Here is a 20,999-nt window from a genome sequence, read left to right on the forward strand (position 1 = left end):
ATTAATCTTGAAGTGAGACCACATCTGCCTTCGTGTGTTGTTGCCTCCATCGTTAACCCCTGTCGCAGGATGATGAATGTGGCAGGAGTTTTTCAAGTGGAATACAAACAGCAGTGTGGCTTATAAAGCAGGTGAAAGTGACAGATGAAGACAATGCCCATAAATAAAAGAATCTAAAAACTTCACATAAATTCAAAAGTAAATCTTTCCAAATGGCATACATCAGAATTAACAATGAAAGTCACCGGCTACCTTTTTATCAGATTTTGAAATATGTGCTATCCTCAAACAAAGAGTAAGGTCCCAGTCATTATTCTATAATAGTAGCCTTGGATTTCTATATCTTTTGATCTGATACAGTCTTGGCTGCAAGATGAATTAAAGGAAAGCAGCTTGTAAGTTGTACGTCACTTTATATTCAATTATGCAGCTACGCATTATTTTCCTGGAGTGACCTTTAAGGGCAAGACCGCTGTCATTTCTGGGGTACATGCTATTTCCCAGGCAGTTTCTGTTCTCATTTTTTTCTTCCTGGTCTCATTTTCCTTGTCAGACCACTGAACTTTTTTTCTCTTGTGTGTGTTTCCTTTCCCACCCAACCCAGGATGATGAGGAGGATAATGCAGGCGCAGAGATGAAGGTACTGCGGGGACACTGTGGACCAGTGTACAGCACGAGGTTCCTTGCAGACAGCTCAGGGTTGCTCTCCTGTTCTGAAGACATGTCCATCCGGTACTGGGACTTGGGCACTTTCACCAACACTGTGCTGTACCAAGGACATGCCTACCCTGTGTGGGACCTGGACATCAGCCCGTACAGTCTGTACTTCGCCAGCGGGTCCCACGACCGCACCGCCAGGCTGTGGTCCTTTGATCGGACGTACCCGCTGAGGATATATGCAGGACACCTGGCAGATGTGGACTGTGTCAAATTCCACCCGAACTCAAACTACTTAGCGACAGGCTCAACCGACAAGACCGTCCGGCTGTGGAGCGCCCAGCAGGGGAACTCGGTGAGGCTCTTCACCGGCCACCGTGGCCCCGTGCTGTCTCTTGCCTTCTCCCCCAACGGTAAGTACTTGGCGTCTGCGGGCGAGGACCAGCGGCTGAAGCTGTGGGACTTGGCCTCGGGGACGCTTTATAAAGAACTGAGAGGCCACACAGACAATATCACCAGCCTGACCTTCAGTCCAGACAGTGGCTTGATCGCCTCTGCCTCCATGGACAACTCGGTGCGCGTGTGGGACATCAGGAACACCTACTGCAGCGCGCCTGCCGACGGCTCCTCCGGCGAGCTCGTGGGCGTGTACACCGGGCAGGTGAGCAACGTGCTCAGCGTGCAGTTCATGGCCTGTAACCTTCTTCTGGTGACTGGAATCACACAAGAAAATCAGGAACATTAATTCTTTTCTTTGTTGGAACGGACCGGGGAGCGGTGGGAGGCCTCCAGTTGCGGTCCTCCCACGAGCTGAGATTGAATCACTGACTGACTGTGAAAGAGCCCTTCTCCCCTCTCGCCTGGGCCCTCCTCCCAGACAGGCCCTCTGCACTCAGCCCCCCAGCACGGAAGGCCGGGGTTGGGTTGGGGCAGAGGCGAGGCAGTGACAGTGGACACGAGGTCAGGAATGAGGATGCGCCAGAGGCCGGTCACAGGTGTCCACCCAGACCCTGCCGCGCCCGCGCACGTGCAAGCACCTGCCCGTCTCTGTCCCATCCTGCCCGTCCGCCCCGCCCAGGGCGGGGTGTGGAGAGGGTGGTTGCGGAGCACTCTCAGGAGAAGCAGGGTGGCAGAGGTGTCACCCGGGCTCCAGCCCTCAGGCAGAAGGGAAGTCCTCACTGGTGGAGGGACGTGGGGGCAGGAACTAGGAAAGGGGAGGGGATGATCCTGGCAAAAAGTCTTTCCTTTTTCCGCAATTACAGAGAACCAGGATTTTTTTATTATTGTTATTATAATTATAATTATTATTATTATTGAGAAGAGGAAACCTAGCACTGGCAGAGGGGACCTTCTCTGCTTTATCTTTCAGGTTTGACTCCTGGCACTGGCTTCGATACTTGGAATTTTGAGGTTCAGGGAATTCAGAGAATTTGGTAGCACAGTGTATTGGGAGAAAGGGAAATTTTGGGTGACAGATTGATCACCCCAGTTGACGTGTTCCTGGAAGTGGGTGGGTGGGTTTGATTGAGAAAACTCGGGCTCTCGGGCTCTTGCAGTGATGGTGGGAAAGACAATTCTTCTCGTGGCTGCACTTCCATTATTAATTCTCTACCCTCAAAAGAAAGATTATGATAAAGAATAATTTGGAGTAAAAGTCACAAGATAAAATTAGACAAATGTGGAATTTCCAAACGACCACTCAGAGGTGTAGCCTTTTCGTCGCCCGTCTCTCCTGCGGTGACTGCGCCCACCTCCCGCACCGCAGCGCCAGCCAGCGAACACGTGGTGGAACCGTAAGTACGCACGCATATCCAACGATGCTCTGACCACAAAGGAAGTTCTCATTTGTGGGGAAAGGATTAAATATTTCTGTTTTCTGAAAAGAGTTATTTTGTATTTTGTTTTCTATTAAAATGTATTTAGTTTCAAAAAAAACCAGTGTTGGCATCTCATTTAAACTCTGAGAACAGGTGGGCGTGGTCTGTCCTGGGATGGTCTACATCTCACCTCCGGGCGTTTGCATCTGCTCCTGTGTTCTCTTTGCACAGGGAAGAGATGAGTGGACTAGGGCCCAGTGGGAAGGGAGAGAACGGGCAGACCCGGTGAGCATGTTCGAGGCCGGGTTGGCTGGACTTTGTGTTGGGCTGGATGGGGGAAAGGAACGGGGACTCAGGGATGGCCCACATCTTTTTGTCACGAGCAGCTCGGTGGGTTGGGTTGCCATGCACCATGGTGTAAAGCTGGAGGAAGAGGAGGTTCGGGGGGAAAGGACCAAGAGTTCAGTTTTGAACTTCTTAAGTTTGAGGCACTTATGAGAGAGCCCAGTGAAGACACCAAGTAGGCACTTGGTTAGACATAGCTGGAGCTGAGGAGAGGCCTGGGCTTATGCTAATTTGGGAATAGCTATTAGAGTGCTTTTGGCTACAGGGGACAGAAATCTGACTGCACGTGGGTGTTTAGAGTAAGGCATTTTATTGGTTCACATAATGGGAAGTCTGGAGGTCAGTGGGTCTCACGTGCACCTCGCTGAGGGCCCGCCTGTGTTCTGTGTGTAGCTGTGCTCTCTTCTGTGGCCGGCTTCATGCCAGGCTGGCTTTTCCCATGGTTGTGAGAAGGCGACCGATGGCAGGCATTTGTATGTGTACTAAAAGTATACAGTTGGGTTTTGTCTGATTTTGAACTCAGTGTAAATAGAATCATTCTGCAGGAATTAATTTACTTTTGCTTTTTTCACTCAACATTGTAGGGTACACTGACTATGCCTTTCTTTGAATTTGCTAGGTAATCTCACGTCTTTTTCCAAACTGGTTTCAAATTTACATTCTCACCAGAGTTCCTGAGGCTCCATGTCCCTGTCAACACTTGGCACTGTCAGATGTTTATATTTTTGTTAATTTGATGGGTGTATAATGGTATCTCATCGCTTTAAATTTGCATTTCCTTGAGTAATTAATGGTTGAGTAATTTTTATTGGTTTATTGGGCATTTAGATTTCTTTTATGAAGTAACTCTTTAAATTTTTGCCCCTTTCCCCCATTGTCTTCTTTTATTCTTGCTGATTTATAAAAGTTCTCCCTATATTCTAGGATTCTGCACAGTTGAATATGGTAGCCACAAGGTGAATGTGGTTAATTTAAATTAAGAAAATCAGAAAATCAGTTCCTCAGTTGTACTAGCCATATTTCCAGCACTCAGTAGCCACAAGTGGCTGGCAGTTCCCCGCTGGACAGGGTCCTGCAGGACACTCCCATCCCTGTGGCACTTTCTGCAGGGCAGGGCCGTGCCACAGAACATCGGCCACCACAGCACGTGCTGGAATTGCGCTTTCTAGACACTAGGTTGCTGTCACTTGTGCTTACAGGTGTCTTCTTGCATTCTGTAGCTTGTCCTTTCATTCTTCTTGTGATGTCTTTTGGTTAACAGACTTTTTCAAATTAATCAGTCTTTTCTTTTTCGGATAGTGCTTTTTGCTTTTTTAGACATTTCCTCCTTTCTCAAGGTCCCACATTCAGATCTTTAATTTATCTGGAATTGATTTTTGTGCATAATGAGGTAGGAGTCCATTTTCATTTTTTTTCTTATAAATTGCTAATTATCTTGGCACATGTGGTAAAATGCCTGTTCTTTCTCCGTTGCTGTGATGTGTCGCCTGTCGTAAATGAAGTTTTCCTATTTGTGGTTCCATTAACTCTCCACTATTCAATCCATTTAATCCTGTTTCCATTCCCATTACTCAGCCAAAACCGCTGGTGCTAAGATTGTCAGCCCTTCCTCACCTGCCCCAGTGGACACCCCTAATCCTCATGCGGTTTGAATTCTCAGAAGCATCAGTGCAGCTGACAATCCCTATTGTAAAGTGCTTTCTCCTCTTGGCCTGGGGGACACTGCCCTTTCCGGGTTTTTGTCCATTGTTGCCTGTTCCTTTCTGACCTCTAAATTTTAGCAGATTTCAAGGCAGAAGCCTAAACTCTCATCTCCTCTGTACTCTATGGCCATCACATTTATTTGCAAGACTTCAAATTCCAATTACTTGCCAACAGCTCCTGTAGAAGACACTGTACCTGACTCCACTGCCCACTGTCCCCTACTGAGCAGCAGCAATTCAGCTTTGGAGGACTGACCTCAACTTATAAGCCAATATGACTATCCCTTGTCAGGGACCACTTCAATGATTGGCAGGCCTAATCCAAACTGGAGAGGTTTGAGAGGGCTTCCAGAAACTTCTTTGCTCTTACGAGTAAAGAATAGAAGCCAGATGCGGTGGCTCACGCCTGTAATCCTAGCGCTGTGGGAGGCTGAGGCAGGCGGATCGCTTAAGCTCAGGAGTTTGTGACCACCCTGAGCAGGAACGAGACCCCGTCTCTACTAAACATAGAAACATTATCTTCCTCTGAAGCAGGTTAAAGAAAGACAAAAAAAAAGAAAAATTAGCCAGGCATCATGGTGCTCACCTGTAGTTCCAGCTACTCAGAGGCTGAGGCAGGAGGATCGCTTGAGCCCAGGAGTTTGAGGTTGCAGTGTGCTATGATAATGCCACAGCACTTCACCCAGGGTGACAGAGAGAGACTCTGTCTCAAAAAAATTAAAAATACCAAGATGAAGAGTAATTCTTAGATATTTAAGTGAACTGATTGGCTTGACTGCTAAACTATAGTCCTGGTGTGATCAGAGACCCAGAATAGATATCTCCTACTAATTAAATATCAGGATAAGAAGTTCAAAGTTTAATAGTCAAGTGGTATTATAATATAACTTGGAAATATTAAGTGAGCCAGGCACAGTAGTGTGTGCCTGGGAGGATCACTTGAGGACAAGAGTTCAAGTCCAGCCTGGACAACATAGTGAGACCCCATCTCTACAAAAAATTTTTAAAAAACTAGCTGAGCACAGATGCCTGTTCCAGCTACTCAAGAAGCTGAGGCTGAAGGATCACCTGAGCCCAGGAGTTTGAGGCTAAAGTGAGCCACGACTGGGCCACTGCATTCCAGCCTGGGTGACGGAAGACCCCATCTCTAAAAAAATTAAGTAAAATAAAAATAAATAAATAAATAAAAATATTAAGTAAAAAGTCTAGCATATCTCTTACTAAAAATATGGAAAAGCCAGTAATTCTGCCCAGAGAAAACAATTTTAAAATTAAAAGGTCATGAAAATTGATTATGGTGATATTTGCACAACACTGTGAATATATTAAAAACCATTGAGTTATACATTTTAAATGGGGGGAATAATAAGGCACGCCCATGAAGATCTCAATAAAGCTGTCACCAAAAGAACTGAAAAGGTAAGGTTCAGCCTCCAAGTGACACGACTGGCCTGTGACAGGCACTCAGATGCTCACTGAACAAGCACTTGAACGTGTCGCAAGCAAGACTGCACACTCAGGGGTGAAACAGCAGTCGGCTCCTTCTGACTGTGAGGGGACTTCAACTCAGTTTCCTGCGGGACGTTTGGGGGTTGTTTGTTTACAATACACCATGACGTTCAATTTTTTTCTCCCATGCAGGACTTTTAAGGATGAATTTATTGGAGGATGGTCACAAATATTAACGTAATGCATCAAGTTTTGTATTTTGAATTGTTCTAGTTTCTTTCAATGTTTTTAAAAATTGACTTATGCTTCTTAAAAAGTTTCTTCAGAATTGTATTGAAGTGCTATTTCTTGATGAAGCCAGTATTACTGAGTTTACCAATGTTTCTAAGTTTGCAACTATCTATAAAACAAAGTTCAAACCTGAATTAACCCACAAGTTTTTCTGATGGCTCGTTAAGTTCATGTTGGTAAAATACTTGGGCCTCTCAGAATGAAACACAGGGAAAGATACTGCAATTCCTACTTTGAGCTAAGAAGAATAAAGCAAAGCGATTTGGGGAGATATCAAGCTATAAATAAATGCTGCACACTTAATCTACCGCACAACCATCCTCTTCGTTGAGGGCTAGCTGTGCAAAGGCACAACAGAGAACTCACAAAACCCACCTCTTAGGGAACAGGAAGCTGTCTCAATTAGAAACCTTTCTCTTTCACTTTAAACTTTTTTTAACCCTCAAAAGAAGAATGAAGACCCTAGATTCTGGTACTACTGGGAATGCGTCACACCCTGGGAAGTTCAGCCCACTCCTTGGAGAGCCCTCTTCATTTCTTACCTTCCTCCCTTTTCTCAGCCACTTCCCAAATTGTCTTCAAGCTTTATGTCTTTGCTGTCAGTGCTAAGAGTTCCCAAATCGTGGTCATGGCTTAGTCTCCGACTTGGGACTCCGTTAAGGGTGGGGTCCAACCGCCTGAAGCACAGCGCCCGCGGTCAGGGTCTGGCGCCGTCCCTGGCACGGCTCTGAGGACTGCAGCTCGTCCCTGGCGTTGTGCCACAGCACGGAGCGCTCCATGGCCCTGTGAGGGCTGTCTTGTGAACAACGAGGACAGAAAGGAGCTGCTGCAGGCTTCCTTCCAGCTGCAGATGCCAAAGCGCACACAGGGCTGCGGATTGCGGTTGGGCAGTCCTGCAATGGCCTCCGTGTGCGTGGCGGGCCCGGCGGAGCCACAGTCCAGAACGGTGCCATTACAAGGACACCTGAGATTCCCTCATTAACGGCAGTGCAGGCTCCTGCCAGTGTCTCTCATCCTGCTCTGCTGAGCTCTGAGCAGTAGCTAAATGAACCGGAGCAGGCCGGGAGTTAAGTTCCCTTCCCCTTTTCTTTGTGTTTGTCCTGCCTTCTTCTCCCAGGGCTCTGTGTTCTTACGACACAGTCTTACAGCCGACTGTTCGCACATTGCTCCTTGAAGGTCCTGCAGTTGCCCCCTCGCTGCCCCATCCTTTCGCCTTCTGGAGAATGAAGAAGAAGGTGAAATGTGAAAGGTGAACCCCTGGAGGAGGAGGAAGTACATTTCCCCCTCTCTGCCAGGTGTTTCTGTCCTGTGCAGTCCCGCAGTCTGGCAGCAGGACTGGCCCTTTGGTTAAAATCAATGTGAAACCAAAACCAAGCTACGGTAAGATGCCAATAGACTCTTGGGCTCTGGGACATTTTCAGAGGCTGGAGGGAGTAGACAGAAGGAAGCAGTGAATAATAAAAGCCGCCACTTACAGTATCTGTACTGTGTACCACGCATTGTGCTAGATGCCAAAGATACAGTGATAAACTAGGTAGAGATAGACTTCACCTGATACCTCCATTTTTCAGTTAACAGGTGTCCTGCTCAGAGTATGGACCCAATATCTTTGGACTGAAATGTTTGTTTGTAGGTTGAACATCAGCAATGTTTGCTCAAGATCGGCCTGCCTCTTGTAAGTGTGTGCAACAGTTCTAGAAATTCCTGTGAACAGGAATACCATGAATCTAGCTTATTAATGAAAAATAAATACATTAAATACTCCTGGCAGTTGGCGTGGTACAGCACAGCACCCTCTGTATGGGCGGTGCAGTGTTCTGCAAATTCAAAGAGGAGAATGTTTAAGTATAGTTCAGAAACTGTTAGCGAATGTAAAATATGTCATTATATTTAGCACTACTACTAAGCCCTCTGTTGGAAGATGGCACCCACCTCTGGAAGAGGTTATCAGGCCTGTTTGATGGAGGGTGAATATTTCACACACCTGGATTTGTTTGACTGGTGCCTCCATTTTTCAGTGACAGAGGCTGGCCTTGCACATGACAGGCACTCAGACATCTGCTGAATTGAAGTGTTTCCTAAGCCTGCCTGATAAATTGTTTTGATTTTAGTTCTTGGCTGGGCATGGTGGCTCACACCTGTAATCCCAGCATCTTGGGAAGCTGAGTGGGAGCATCACTTGAGGCCAGGAATGCAAGACCAGCCTGGGCAACATAGTGAGACCCCTCTTTATAAGAAATTTTTTAAAAAACTAGCTGGGTGTGGGGGCCACACCCATAATCCCAGCTACTCAAGAGGCTGTACTGGGAGAATCACTTGAGCCCAGGAGTTTAAGCTTACAGTGAGCCATTGTACTCCATCCTGGGTGACAGAGCAACACTCTGTCCCTAAAAAATTAAGAAATGATAAATAATATTTCTTGGTAAATATGCCCAATGGTTTAAGAAATTCCCGTGAGCATTAATGCCCTGGCTCTAGACTGTAAAGGAAAAACAAATCTCTTTTACACTTTTTTAAAACATGGCTCAAAATCAAATTTTATGGCAAATTTCAACACTTGGTCTAAAACTTAACTCTTATTTTTGGGCAAGTTATATATTATCTGATCTAATAAGGTGGCCCCAAACAAAGCCATAACCTTGAGGTAGGAAAATACTTTCCTCAATCATTCTTGTGCTGGTTTCAGACACGTTTTAAAAAAATTTCCAGTGTCCTTTTATTTTCTAATTGTCATTAATTTGGAATATTATTGCATTGTAATCATAGAGTGTGTTTTGTAATGATTCTATTTTATGGAACTTATTTTTATTTATTTATTTTTTTGAGAGACAGTCTCACTCTGTTGCCCGGGCTAGAGTGCCGTGGCATCAGCTCACGGCAACCTCAAACTCCTGGGCTCAAGCGATCCTCCTGCCTGAGCCTCCTGAGTAGCTGAGACTACAGGCGTGTGCCACCATGCCCGGCTAATTTTTTCTATTTTTAGTTGTCTGGCTAATTTCTTTTTTATCTTTAGTAGAAACAGAGTCTCACTCTTGTTCAGGATGTTATGGAACTTCTGGCTTCAAGAGATTCTCCAGCTTTGGCCTTCCAAAGTGCTAGGATTACAGGCATGAGCCACCATCTAGCCTGTTTTTAAAATTTGTAATCAATAATCTTTGTTTTTGAATAAGTGGTACAAAATTTTAAAGTTAGAAAAGGACACATTTCCTTATACTCCAGCCATTTACTTTCCCCCAAGGCAACCACTGTTCCTTGTGTATCTGTCCAAAGTTATTTTGAGAACATGTGAATGTAAGTGCATGTGTGTATATATTTATATTTTTATTTTTTACACAAATATAGCATATTATGCACAGGCCTGAACCTTGGTTTTTTTTCATTGTACATGTTATGGTATAGTGCCGAGATGGTGCGTGTAAAGCTGCCACATTCTTTCTGAAGAAGGCACAGTTTTCCACTGCCTGGGCATACCACGGTTTACTTAATGCCTCAATGCTGGAATGTAGTTTCCAGTCTTCTGCTATTATATTCATAAATAATACTACAGTGACTTTCTTTGTATGTATTTATCACTTTACACATGTAAGAGTATATATGTAGTTTAAATTCCTAGAAGTGACCCACCTCTTATAATGGCCAAAGTCTAAAACACTGACAACACCAAATGTTGGTGAGAATGTGGAGCAATAAGAACTCTCATGAGGCTCGGCGTGGTGGCTCACGCCTGTAATCCTAGCACTCTGAGAGGCCTAGGCAGGCAGATCGTTTGAGCTCAGGCATTCAAGACCAGCCTGAGCAAGAGCGAGACCGCGTCTCTATTAAAAAAATAGAAAGAAATTACCTGGACAGCTAAAAATATATAGAAAAAGTTAGCCGGGCATGGTGGCACGTGCCTCTAGTCCCAGCTACTAGGGAGGCTGAGGCAGGAGGATTGCTTGAGCCCAGGAGTTTGAGGTTGCTGTGAGCTAGGCTGACGCCACGTCACTGTAGCCCAGGCGACAGAGGGAGACTCTGTCTCAAAAAAAAAAAAAAAAACTCTCATGTATTGCTGGTGGGAATCCAAAATGGTACAGATGCTTTGGAAGGCAGTTTGGCAGTTTCTTAGAAAGTCAAACGTATACTTACTTACCATACAATCCAGCAATTGCACTCCTTGTTTTTTACCCAAATGTGTTGAAAACTCATGCCCACACAAAAACCTCCACAAGGATGTTTATAGCAGCTTTATTCATAATTGCCAAAGCTTGGAAGCAGCCAAGATGTCCTTCAGTAGGTGAACGGATAAACTGTGATACATCAAGACAATGGAATATTATTCAGCACTAAAAAGAAAATTAGCTATCAAGCCATTAAAAGACATGGGGGAAACTTAAATGCATATTACTAAGTAAAAGAAACCAATCTGAAAAGTCTACATAGTCTATAATTTCAACTGTATGACATTCTGGAAAAAGCAAAACCATGAAGACAGTAAAAGATTAGTGATTGCCAGGGGTTACGGGGAAGGGTGGGATGAACAGGCACAACACGGAGGATTTTTAGGGCAGTGAAACTACTTTGTATAATACTATTAATACAGTGGTGGCTACATAATTCTATAATGCTGGATACATGTGTCCAAACCCACAGACTGTACAACACCAAGAGTGAACCTTAATGCAAACTATGGACTTTGATGGATAATGACATGTTAATGTAGGTCCATCAGTTTGTTACAATGTACCAGACCACTCTGAGCATACATTTGATAGTGGCGGAGGCGCAGTGTTTGGAGGGAACAGGAGAATACAGGAACTCTTTGTCCTTTCCACTCCATTTTGCTGTGAAACTAAAACTTTTCTAAAAAATAAAGTCTATTTTCAAAAATCCTAGAAATGATATCATAAGGTCAAAGGATATATACATTGAAAATTGCTACAGATACGCCAAAGTGCTTCCCACTAAAACTGCTGCAATTTATGTCTCATCAGCTTTGCTTATTTTTACACCTCATCCTCATCAATACAATGTCATTGAACTTTGTGATTTTTGCTAAACTGATAGAGGAAAAAGATGTCTGCTTTTCCTTTAATTTTCATGTCTCCTATTATAAATTAGATAGAACATCTCTTTTTTCTTTTAATATGTTTGAGCCTTTGAATTTCCTTTAGTATAAACTGCCTTTTTCTTTACACATTTTTCTGTTAGATCTGCACATATTTTATTTTATTTTATTTTCAATTGAGAAGTAACAATCGGTATATATTTACAGGGTATAATTTGATGTTCTGGAACACGTATACATTATGGAATGATCAAACGAAGCACACATTTTTATTAGAAATTCACAAATTGTGATGGGAATAATAGTTGAAATTCTCTATCAAACCAAGGAGTCTCATATTTTGGATTGAAAAATATAGTTAACTTATCACAGTTAATTATATGACTGTCAACCTTGCATGTCTGAGCATGAGGTGAAACTAGACCAGAATGAGAAAAGTGACAGGGTATAGATTCAGCAATCCCACTTCTGGATATATATCCAAGGGAAATGAAATCAATATGTTGAAGAAATTATCTGCACTGTCATGTTCATCGCAGCATTATTCACAATAGCCAAGATAGGGAATCAATCTAAGTGTTCATCAGTGAATGAATGGATAAAGAGAATGTGGCTTATATACACAAGGGAATACTACTCAGCCTTAAAAAAGAAGGAAATTATTTCATTTGCAACAACATGGATGAACCTGGAGGACATTAGGCCAAGTGAAATAAGCCAGGCAAAGAAAGACAAATACAACATGATTTTATTTATATGTAGAATCTGAAAAAGTCAAACTCATAGAAGTAGAGAGTAGAAAGGGGGTTGCCAGGGACTGGGGTTGAAAGAGGGAGGGTTTGGGGGATGGTGGTCAAAGGGTACAAAGTTTTGTTTGGAAAGGAAGAATAAGTTTTTGAGCTCTAGGCACAGCAGGGTGACTGTAGTTAATAATAATGTATATTTCAAAATAGCTAAGAGAATCACCCTATTGAAGTTGACAGAAATAAAAAAAAAAGAATCAAAAAAGAAAAAAAACAAATCAAAATAGCTAGGAGAGTAAAGTTTCAAGTGTCTCACCACAAAAAATAAGTAGAGTGATGGATATGTTAATTAGCCTGCTTTAATCATTCCACTTTCTGTGCTTATATCAGAAAATCACACTATACCCCACAAATGTATACAATTATAACTTGTCAATTAAAAATAATATTAATTAAAAAAAAAAAGTGACAGGGTATAGATAACTTTTCTATTTGTCTGAGTCTAACCTCAGACTCAGCATATGAAAAAATACTGTACCTAAATATTATAAAACATGTAGAATCAGATTCACTGTCTTAAGTAGAATAGTCTTGAGCTACATTTCATTACAGCATGCAAAGTTCTTTGTGTAGCCTAAAGTCTGAATGGCTGTTGAACACACTTATGGCAAAATAAAGTTCAATGTTGTAACAGATACAATCTGCAAACTGACTATTTAAAATAGTCTCAATAACTCAGTTGCTCTTTTGGCCAAACATGAGTAAACAGATAAACATTGAGCATCTATTGCAGCACCGTACAAGACACTGCTGTCAGGCTTTTGTGTTAGTTTGCTAGGGCTGCCAAAAGCCATAACAAAGTACCACGACTGGTGGCTTGCAACAACGGAAATTTATTGTCTCACCATTCTGGAGGCTGGAAGTCCGAAATCAAGGTATTGGCAGGGCTGTGCTCCCTCGGAAACCTGTTACAAGAGTCCTTTCATGTCTCTGTAGCTTCTGGTGATTTGCTGGCAACCTTTGGCATTTCCCTTGGCTTGCAGCTGCATAACGCCCATCTCTGCCTTCCTCATTGCATGGCATTTTCCCGCATGTATCTCTGTCTTCACACAGTTCTCTTATTTAGAAGGACAGCTGTTCCAAGGTGACCTCATCTCAAGTAAATTAATTATACCTGCAGTGACCTTAGGTCACTTTCCAAGGTACTAGGGAGTCAAGACATCAACATATCTTATTGTGGGGGGACACAATTTAACCCATAACAACCTTTCTTTGGGCTCTTTTGGAAGAAGGTGAAAGACTATAAAAGCTAAAGATGCTGAAGTCTTTTACCTACGTTGCACTGATCAAGTACAATGCCCAAGTCATATTGCTAAGAGGTAAAGTTACAGTCTCAGCATTCACTATTAAGCACATAGTGCACATAAGTTACCAGAAGCTTCAATTTTAACCTCTTCAGAGGAATTTACAAAGCACTTCTGCTCTGAGTGGATTCCACGGCATTGCTGGTGTGTGCTTCACTGAGCTGCGTGCTTCATCTTCAGCCACCATCCTGTCGCCCTGTCCGTGACAGAATGAGCTACAAGCTTAGTTAAAGGAAAAAGAAACATACTAATAAGGTTCAAATGACCTCAGCCCCATCAGACCACAAACTACAAGCCAGGCAGCCTCTGTTTTGCTTCTTGTGCTATTCTGTTCCCTGTGCCCCTTCCCGCGGTCCACATGGTCCTCCTTTGCTGCCCTTTCCAAAGGACAAGCACCTGCACGTGGGGTGCTCTTGAAGTTATCCCAACTGCTCTCAAGTTGCATCAGAAGTTCCTTTTGAATTCGACACCTGATGGCCCCTAAACCTATTAAGGTTCTATTCACAAAGGGCCAGATTTTACCTCTTGGTTCAGTCACACCTCCACCAAGAGCCCTTTCTTTCTTGTGGGCAGGATTTGAACTTTTGCTTGTTCTCTCAACAATAATATACAGCCCTTCCTTGCTCTGCTCTGGTATTTTATACTGTTAATCCACTCGCATCTAAGCAGCTTGCTTTGTGCTCTCCCAAATACCCTGAAAGGAGGAACTTTATCCTAATTTCTAAAGAGGCAGTGAAAAGTTATTTTTAAATGGGCAGACAAGGTCATAGGAATGCAAAGCAGTAACTCATATATATATTGTTTTTAGAGTAGGACATCTTTCTTTCTTCCCCTTATTATTTTTTTTTTGGTATGATGACTACGTAAGCCCAGGTGATCTTTCTGCTAATATTCATTCCCCACTCCATTCCTCATTGTATGTTTAAGAGCCAGGGATATTTTCTGTAGATTTTTATGCTAGTAAAGAATTCTTGCTTTAGGCCAGGCAAGGTGGCTCTTGCCTGTAATCCTACCACCTTGGGAGGCTGAGGTGGGAGGATTGCTGGAGCCCAGGAGTTTGAGGTTGCTGTGATCTATGATGACACCACTGCACTCTAGCCCGGGAAACAGAGCAAGACCCTGTCTAAAAAACAAACAAATAAATAAAAATTTCTTGCCTTGCATATTAATATGGTTAGCTGGGTGGGATTTTTTTTTTTAAACTTGACATTTTTGTTGGGGTTGGGAATAATTACTTTCAGATTATTTCCCTGATTTTTAGAAATGTAAATAACAGAGTTTTTGTTTTTTTAATCAGCTACACTTGAGTTATTTTTCTATTCACTCCAGGCCTCAGAGAGGGCTGGCTGAAAAAGTGGGGCAGACACCACACTGGGGAAGGCAGGAAGTGAAGGCCAGCCCCGCATTTCCTGACCGTTGAAGGAGTAAGTGTTTTTGGGAAAAGGGGGAAGACAAAATAAGAGGAAGGTGAGATGTGGGTTAAAATTGTCACTTTGTCTTCATCTGGGAGGACGTCACTTCTTCAGGTGGACTCAAAGAGGAGGTGGCAGGATGCATGACGAGGAACTGTCCCACTTCTTTTCAGAAGTCACCTCATAAAATCTTTCCCAAAAGGAACATTCCTACTCACAAATCAGTGTCGTTGACTTCACATCACAACTTCAGTTCTAGAATCTCTGCAGAGACAGAGGCTAACTTAAGCCGTGGTTGCCCTGGGGGGTGGGAGGGACTGCACATCCCCCTGGGTTTAAGAGGTTGGATGTTAGAGGACAGGCTCACCTCTCACTGCACAGGTGCATCTGAGGCCCGATTTACCGCACTCTTTCTGTCATTTCACTCTTTCCACTCCTTACCTGGGGCCCAACCAGGACCATATACTTGAGGAACTCCTCTGGGGACAAAATTTAAGGAGGTGCTAAAAAGTCAAGACAAATAATGCAAAATTCATTTTAATGCAAACTTTTTAAAAAGTCATATTAGCAAACTAAGGCCAGCTGCTAACTGCTAGCTTTTGTAAATAAAGCTCCCAGGGCTGGGATTAGGATGAGAGGCAGGATTGTGCAAATTCAGGAGTGGAGCCTGAATTTTAAAATTTGATGTTTTGTTTACTATGGATTTTTTTACATTATTTTTTATTTTTTAAAAATTTTGCACTACAATATTTATGTCGACTAATGAGGTTTTTGTTTTGTGAACCCATGATTTTTACAACTGAGTCGAGTACCCCCGCCCCGGTCCACTAAAAATACCTAGGAGTCAACAAAAATCTATCCACCTTCTTCAACCACGACTCGCGGAAGAACCGGGCCTGCCCTCGCCGCGCCCCAGGCACGCCCGCCCCCACCACGCGGTCGCCGCGGCGTCCGGCGGGCTCCGCGACCGTCCCTCCGCCTTCCCACGCGCGTGTGCCGCTCTGCGCCGCGCTCCGGCTTCGGCCTCTGTTCACGGGGCGACACGGCCTCTTCTCAAGCGCCCGCGTCACTGTTCGCCGGCCGCCTTCGCCACACGCCCTGCGGAACCGCGCCGGAGTCGCCCCAGCAGCCCGCCCGTACCCCAGCCCTGTGCTCCGCGCGAGACGAGGACAGAACCGCCCGCCCGGGTCCCCGGGCCCACCCCCGCGCCGGCATTCGCGCGGTCGCGTCTGCGCGTTCCGCGAGTCCGCCGGCGTGAGAAAGGGCTCGCGCCGTTCCCAAGTTCATGCCAAAGTGGACGGGGGAGCGCGAAAAAGCTCCCCGAACGGCAGTGCGCAGGCGCAGCAGCGCCTCTGGTTTTGCCGAGCGGCGCTCCTGGCGGGGCGCAGGGTGCTCCGCTGCTGGTGGGCGGTGGGGGGCGCTCGGAGTGTGGCGCGCGGGGTCCGGGTCGCCGCCCGAGGGGTGGGGCCCGTGCGGGCCGTGCGAACGGGGATGGGCTGGGGGCGCCGGCCCGATAAGGCGGGCGACAGCCGGCGGGGAGGGGCGGGCGCCACCGCGTCCACGCCCTCCGCTCGGGGCCGGGCCGGGAGGTCTTGGGGCTCCGCGCGCCGGGCCGGCTGAGGCGCTCCGGTCGGACGCGACGCCATGCGCGGCCCCGCTGCCTGGCCGCTGTGGCTACTCGTGCCGGGGCGCCCGGCCGCCCGCGCCGCCGGCTCCCTGCCGCTGACAGTCGGCCCGGGGCTCCTCGGAGGTGCCGGGGCCGCGCGCCGTGGGAGCAGCGGGGGTCCCGGCGGCCCGGGCGGCGGCGCGGGTCTTGCGCGGCTGCTGGGACTGGAGGCTCGGGTCCCTCGCACCGGCAGGTGCCGAGTGCTTGCCGGGCCGGGCGCCCCGCCGCTGCCGCGCTCCGGACTCCCGGGCGGTCCCGCAGCCGCTGCCCGGGCGGGGGACGAGGCCTGGCGGCGCGGGCCGGCGGCGGCTTCCGGGGACGACCGGCGGCTGCGCCCCGCGGCGGCCGGTCTCTCGGAGGCCCGGAAACTCCTGGGGCTGGCTTACCCCGAGCGCCGGCGGCTAGCAGGTAGGGCCCTCCCCTCCCGTCCCCTCCCGCCCGCCAGGCTGCGCGCTTCACCGCGCACGGAGCCCTGGGCCTGCCGAGAGGGGACACTGTCGGGGAGCCTGTCACCGCCGCGCTCTCGGGCCACTCGTAACCCCGGAGGAGGGGTGGGATGGCTTTACAGGAACTTCGACCCTAAGTGCTGGCCAGGGAGCTCACCTCAGAGTAGCACTGTCAAGATTTCGGGTTAGCTGGGGACTTGTTGGAAGATTTGTTGTGTGTTTGTTTTCTTGCTGACACGCATTATCCACGTGGAGCAGTAGCTCATTATTGGAATCTTTGGGTCTGTTCTGCCACCAGCTTACTGGGAGCATCTGTTTTGGTGTTGGCAGCATTCTCAGAATGAGATGGTTTTTTTTTTTCCTTTTAAAAAATTCTAGCCAAAAATATGCGTATTTTGTTACGCATTTACACGATATTAAAACCACATTTGCTTTAGGCAAGTTTATCAAGCAGTGAACAATATTTTTACAATGCAAAGCAAAACAATCTAGACAAGTCTAAGTGCTATTGACTTTCTGAATGGTAAGCAGCAAGTTAACTGCACTCTGTTCAGAACAGCCAACACTGGCCAGTGATTTGTAAACTATAGAAGCTCTGAGAAACTGTAGGTCATAACCCAACTAAATGATAATTGAGTAATTTTTAAAAGAAATCCAAATGCATGTTTTTAGAAACAAAATTCAAATAAACAGAACAATTTTCTATAGCTCTTCATTTTTAGCCATAATTGGAAGAATGTTTCAGTGCGAGGGCCTTGTAAGATCTAAAAGTTTTTGAGATTTCTCTAAATTTTCTTCCCTTCTATAAAAATTTGTGGAGCCCTCATTATGTGCTGGGCCTGGGGTTACATTGGCAGAAAAAGATGTGGTCCCTGCTCCTGCCAGGGCTTCCAGCTTAGTGGGGAGAAACGTCAATGAAATAATCACATGACTAAAGATAAACCTGCAAATTTAATGAAAGGGCTTTGGAAGAGGGCCTGTGAGGTTGTCAGGTGCAACACCAGAACAAATGCATTGCTTTAGAGCGGGTCCTCCTAGAGAGTGATTTGGGGTTTAGAGTAGGTGTGCCAGGTGGAGAGCAGTCAGGGTGGCAGCGTTTCATCTGCCACTGACCATGGAAGCTTAGTGGGCTTCTTGGCATCTTTGAGGTATAAAGAGAATTATTTCATTTTTCAGTTGGTTTCTTGTTTGTTTATTTTGGAGACAGGCTCTTGCTCTGTGGCCCAGGCTGGTCTTGAACTCCTGGCCTCAAGAGATCCTCCTGTCTGAGCCTCCCAAGGTGCTAGGATTACAGATGTGAGCCACTGCGCCCCAGGCGAGTGTAGATTTTCATGTAAAAGATCTTTTCTTCCCCTTTCCTCTTTTAAAAGTGGAGACTAGGGGCTCTCACTGGACTGTGAGCTGCTTGAGACAGGAGCTGTGTCTGAGTCATCTTTCTGTTTCCAGTTCTTAGCGTGTTTGTGGCACAGAGCAGAGACTCAGAGTGCCTTAAGTGAAGGAAAAAATGACCACAGCTCCAGGCCCAGGTAGAGGCCATTAGAGACCCTGGGCACTATAGAGTGTACCCACCACTCCTGTGTGTGACTCAGTAAGTATAAGGAAATCCACTTTTGTTTCTGAAATATTAGATGTCAAGAAGGTTTTTTAGGTGCCTGCATGTGCCCAGTACTGCCTGTCCTGTGACCATTGTCCTTGTCATCACATGCCCTGCCATGCTGGTATGTTGTGGGGACAACCTTACTTACACAAGGCAAGCGTATGCCTCTTCTTTTTATTTTGTTTAAGATGGGAGTCTTGCTAAGTTGCCCAAGCTGATCTTGAACTCATGGCCTAAGCGATCCTCCCGCTTTGGCCTCCCCAGTAGCTGGGACTGCAGGTGTGTACCACTGCACCAGGCTTCTACCTCTTTCTATTTTAAGAAGAAGAGCTAGTTTGTTCTGCCAAATTGAAAAATTATGAATATATAATTTGAGGAAATAAGCCTATGCTTGGCACAGTAATTTTTTTTTTTTTTGCCTTTTAAACAGGTAATAAATACATATTGTATGTTATGAGGAAATCTGATGAGAAGCCTTTATTAGGGCATATAATTTCCTCAGAAGTCATTATATATATATTCAATGTGGTTGTTGGCATTTGTAGGATTAAGAGGGAGTTAGGGGATCATTGTTAATTTGTAATTTATCATCCTAAGAGCAGCCTCAGATGTTGGCACATCTCTTTGAAGTGCCAGAGATAAAAAACAGTTGCATGTGTGTCTGTGTTTTTAAGTCAAGAGACCAAAACAGAGTTGAAGAGAAGGAATTCCCATGTTCACTTGTTAATTTTTAGAAAAACCAAGTACAAAATCATTTTTCAAAAACACAGCTTTTCATTTGAATTACAATGCTTCCATCTGTCTTTAGCAGTTTTCTGAGTATGCCTGTTTAAAACGTGACCAGAAAACTTTGATAAGTAACTGGTTATCAGAAACTTTTTAAACACAGCATCTGCCATTTGAAATGCTTACACATGTGAGCCGAGAGCAGCCTTGACAGTATTTCCATTCCTCTTGTAAAGGAACTGCTGTCTTCTAACCTGTCCCTTTCTTGTCCCCAACCCCCCCCCCCACTTTGCATGAGAATTTGCAGCTATCTTCCTACAGCTGTGGCCTACAAAGTATCCCTAGAGTCCTTTTTTACTGATAACTCTTCATCTTATCACTTTGGCCAGAAGGAATCTTTTTAAAAGATGCAGGAGCTTAAGGAGGAGCTAGTGGTGGACTGATGGGATAAGCTCTACTCCAGCAGCCCTCTTGCTGTGCCTGGCAGATAGAGGAGGCCTCAGGGCTCCAGCTGTCTTGCTGGGTTAAGGGCAGGGTCTTAGGAGCAGGCCTTTAAGGGCACTGTGAGATTAGAGTAGGCTACTGCCTGGTGGTTCTTTGTATAGTGGGCTGGTGGGGGCAGCGTGCTTGTCCCGCTCTTCCTGGGCAGGTTCCTGGATAGACTGTGGGCAGTACTACCCCCTTCTGCCCGTGTGTTCCCTGTGGAGGACTTGGGAGGGCTCCTCTCACTTCAAATACTGATCAGGGGTCGTGTGGCTTGAGATCACGACCACTCTTAGAACCGGAGCCTGCCAGTAGCTCTTGCTGAGTTTGTAGTTCTGCTTCATGACGGTGGACCATGAAGTGACCACAGTGAATACAGCGCTAACACCAGTGGGTGCAGTGCCTACAGTGGCTGTTCCCTAGACAGGACGGAGGTCTGCACTGTGGGACGGGCAGGATGAGCCTTTGAAATCGGGACTGTTCTGGAGCTGTAGAAGCTATGTTTGTGTGCTGCGGAAGTACTTCGTTTCAGAGAAAACATTAACATTCTGTAGCTGTGCCGTGAAATGTGGCTGATTGGAATTGACCGAAGCATAAAATACACATCAGACTCTGAAAAGACAGTAGGGCAGAAATGTAAAATAGCTTACTGATTTTTATGTTGATCACATTCGTATTATATTTTGGATCTACTGGGTCAAATAAAATGTTAGTAAAATTAATTTTACCTATTTTTTTAACATGGCAACTAGAAAAAATTTTTTTACATAACACAAGACAGTTTTAAATTACATAGGTGGCTGCCATGATACGTGTGTTGGACAGTGCCGCAGTCCAAGGCGAGCCCCCCTGGGTTCGTGGGCCGGGTCCCCCTAACTCTGCAGGGCACGCTGACAGCTTGGGCAGAGGAAGTCTGGCCTTTTACCAGACACGTGGCGACTCGCATCTTTGTTCTCCCGATCACTCCATGAACCTGAGGAGTCTCCTGAACTCCCTGAGTTCCCTCCTCTGGTCTCTTCTCATCTGTCAGCCCCTCATGTCCCCCCTTCCTTTCCTGTCCAGCTCAGATGCTGGGTCCCTGCACTCAGCCTCCATCTCCCACACACCCTCCCCTCCTGTGTTCCCTGTCACACCCACCTGCATCCACGGAAGTGTCTCCCAGACTCCCCCAAACCCAACATGTCTAAAAAGCCAGTTACCTTCCTTCCGGAAGCTACTTTTCCTCCTTTGTCCCTTGTCTCAGCAAGGGGGACTGC

The 20,999-nt window shown here is 45.8% G+C and overlaps 1 protein-coding gene across 2 annotated transcripts in view; it reads left to right on the top strand.

Annotated features, from left to right (window-relative positions):
* Positions 1-1,480, top strand: part of TAF5L (TATA-box binding protein associated factor 5 like) — a 30,000-nt gene extending 28,520 nt beyond the window's left edge. For both annotated transcript variants that reach the window (XM_045536964.1, XM_045536963.1), the window contains one exon: positions 605-1,480. In XM_045536964.1, coding sequence (XP_045392920.1) covers positions 605-1,402 — 798 coding nt within the window. In that variant the 3' untranslated portion in view covers positions 1,403-1,480. The remainder of the gene's footprint in view (positions 1-604) is intronic.
* Positions 1,481-20,999: the final 19,519 nt, after the last annotated feature.

The sequence above is a fragment of the Lemur catta genome, chromosome 25 (genome assembly GCF_020740605.2).
Source record: "Lemur catta isolate mLemCat1 chromosome 25, mLemCat1.pri, whole genome shotgun sequence".
Classification (NCBI taxonomy): Eukaryota; Metazoa; Chordata; class Mammalia; order Primates; family Lemuridae; genus Lemur; species Lemur catta.